The sequence below is a fragment of the Eptatretus burgeri genome, chromosome 2, assembly GCF_056783735.1.
Source record: "Eptatretus burgeri isolate ZD-2024b chromosome 2, Ebu_testis_v1, whole genome shotgun sequence".
NCBI classification, from domain to species: Eukaryota; Metazoa; Chordata; class Myxini; order Myxiniformes; family Myxinidae; genus Eptatretus; species Eptatretus burgeri.
In genome coordinates, this window is record NC_140962.1 from 19,075,136 (window position 1) to 19,077,635 (window position 2,500).

Consider the following 2,500-nt stretch of genomic DNA (forward strand, 5'->3'; position numbering starts at 1 on the left):
CCCTTCGACCCTGATTTTTGAAAATAGCATGAACAAAACTGATACATCACGGGTGATGAAGGTTGAAGTCAAGTTTCATTGGAATTGTGTGTGTAGTTTCTGAGAAGAAAGCAAATACCTCTTTTGGGGGGCAACCCCCCATAAACTTCCCTAGACCCCGATTTTTTTATGGTGTGAACAAACTTTGGCACATCACAGATGATGAACGTTGTGGTCAAGTTTCATTGAAATTGTGTGTGTAGCTTCAGAGAAGAAGTTGCAAGTGTTTGTGGACGGACGGATGGACTGACGGAAGACGTGCCATCCCATAAGCTCCCTGGAACTACGTTCCAGGTGAGCTAAAAATCACCTTCCACTTTGAGGCCACATTATGAGCTTAATCAAGTGACAGTAAATTAATGTATAATCATGTGAAAAAAGTCGCTTCATGATGCACATCAACATTTGACAGTTGCTCATATCGGCTATATATGGATTACGATGTGTGATATTTTATTTAGGCTTGACATGTTCCAGCATTCCCTTTTCTTCAGAATCATGATTAATTAGAAAATGCTGATTGGACCAATTGGTTCAAGATGTCTAGTCAGTCACCTTCACTTATCTTAATTTTCAATGGTTTCTTGAAATACGTCTCAATAGGTTCAATCCCTCTATCAGCCTTCAAGGTTAAAAACAGGTAATGTTTAACCTCAATTATTTGTGATATTATATACGTGATATTGTTTCTAGGCCAATTTCATGCAGTGATTTCTTCGCGGTTATGTATAGTTTGTGGTTCCTCATCTTCTTATTAGACTGAAATGATAATTCAAGGCTGGAATAAACATTTTGGAGTCATCTTGTCTGGGTTTCATTGCCGGCCTGACACGGGTGCTTCACAGGCAGAACATTGCGATGACGAGTCCGCAGTCCTTCACAAGGATGTTAAGCCAGGTTTCGTGCCTGTTAGCATTTGTTGATGGAAGCTAATGCAGGCCACTGTGTGCCTGTGCCCAAATTAAATACCAGACCTAAACCACAGCAACCTGTAACAGAGTGGAGATCTGTCCAGAGTTGGTTGTCACACCAAGAAACGTTCACAACCCCAACGAGAGAGAGTTCAGAGCATCTGATCCCATGCAGTCTTGAGAAACAGACATGGGTGGGGGTCTGCAAGTGGCAAATTTGATTTATCGTGATGATGTAAATTAAATGGAGGTTTACCGCCATCAATGCAGCGTCTTTTACACCACCTTACTTAACACCTCACATTAATTATTTGTGGCCTTTATGAGTAAGTTTCCTGCTTGGAATTATCTAAAATTTTGCCGACCGGACAGGCAGACAGATAAAAAAATTTAATCTTGCTCCTCTCTTTCTATGTATATGCGACTGGGACAAATTCAGAGGTTGTTTTCCAATTTGTGTTCAAAACATAACAGTCAATTGAAATCAAGTTGTTCCTCGATCATAAACTGACATTTGTAGACACACAGACGGACAGACAGATAGACAGAAGTGAACCAATTGCTTAACCCCACTTTTCGCTTCACATGAAAAGGGTAACAATGATAATACAGCTTCTCAAAGATTTTAATTCCAATGAAAACAAGAGCACAAATTTACGGCAAAGATAAAACAAATGAACAATATACAGAGTTGGCCAAGTGGTCGGACAATTCGTTGACATATCCTGGAGAAGGCAGGTTCAAATCGAGCTGACTGCAGCAGTGTTAAGGATGTGGATTGTAGGTTTCTGACAATTGAGCTAATCTCAGAAATCTTGTATTGTTGGTTTATTTAAAAACCCATGGGGCTCACTAATGAACCTCAGAGAAGAAAACTTGCCGACCCTGCCCGGTCTACATGCCAGTTCACACATTGCAGTTCACCAGATAGTCAAACAAACATCTGCACAAAAATGCTGCCATTAAAAAGCATAAATTATATTTTCAAATCAAAATATCAACAAATATGACTGAAAAAACGAATGGAACACTGGAATATAAAATTGATTAACTTTGCCTCAAATCAACTTCTAATAAATCCTTTGGTTCGTCAAAACGGAAAACCTGTTGCAGTATTTGCTCATTTTGATGAGAAAATGTTTGAAAAATTATGAGGAAGAAGCACAGATGAATATCTCACAATCATAACGATTTTTAGCGCTCTATGAAGAATGTGACTCTTCCTACGTGGTCACAGCCGGGAGGAAGTATTGAAGAGTTACGTCTTCATGCAGCAAAATGAAATGCAACAACTTCTTATCCACTATATCTGCAAAGAACACAAAGATGACATTTTTCTCGTGCAATGTGGAACAAAATTAATTGCTTTTCATCAAGACTTCATAATATGAACAAATGCAATGTTTGTAATTTATACATAAACTGCAAAAATGCACTTCCTAAACCTTTACGTTTTAATCTCTCATTTTGTATCACTATAAGACAGCAAAAAATGGTATATAATGATTCGAACTAACTTCTGAACTTTCCTATGAAATATATATATATAT

At 38.2% G+C, this 2,500-nt stretch overlaps 1 protein-coding gene and 1 long non-coding RNA gene across 2 annotated transcripts in view; one reads left to right on the forward strand and one right to left on the reverse strand.

Moving 5' to 3' along the window:
• LOC147031516 (uncharacterized) overlaps positions 1-876 on the forward strand; it is a 245,143-nt gene extending 244,267 nt beyond the window's left edge. The window contains exon 3 of the long non-coding RNA XR_015053356.1: positions 243-876. This is a non-coding gene — a long non-coding RNA (uncharacterized LOC147031516). The remainder of the gene's footprint in view (positions 1-242) is intronic.
• Positions 877-1,557: 681 nt separating this feature from the next.
• HUS1 (HUS1 checkpoint clamp component) overlaps positions 1,558-2,500 on the reverse strand; it is a gene marked incomplete at its 5' end in the record, with an annotated part of 31,658 nt that continues 30,715 nt past the window's right edge. Inside the window, one exon of the mRNA XM_085849703.1 lies at positions 1,558-2,259. Within this exon, the coding sequence (XP_085705829.1) occupies positions 2,174-2,259 (86 nt within the window). The remainder of the gene's footprint in view (positions 2,260-2,500) is intronic.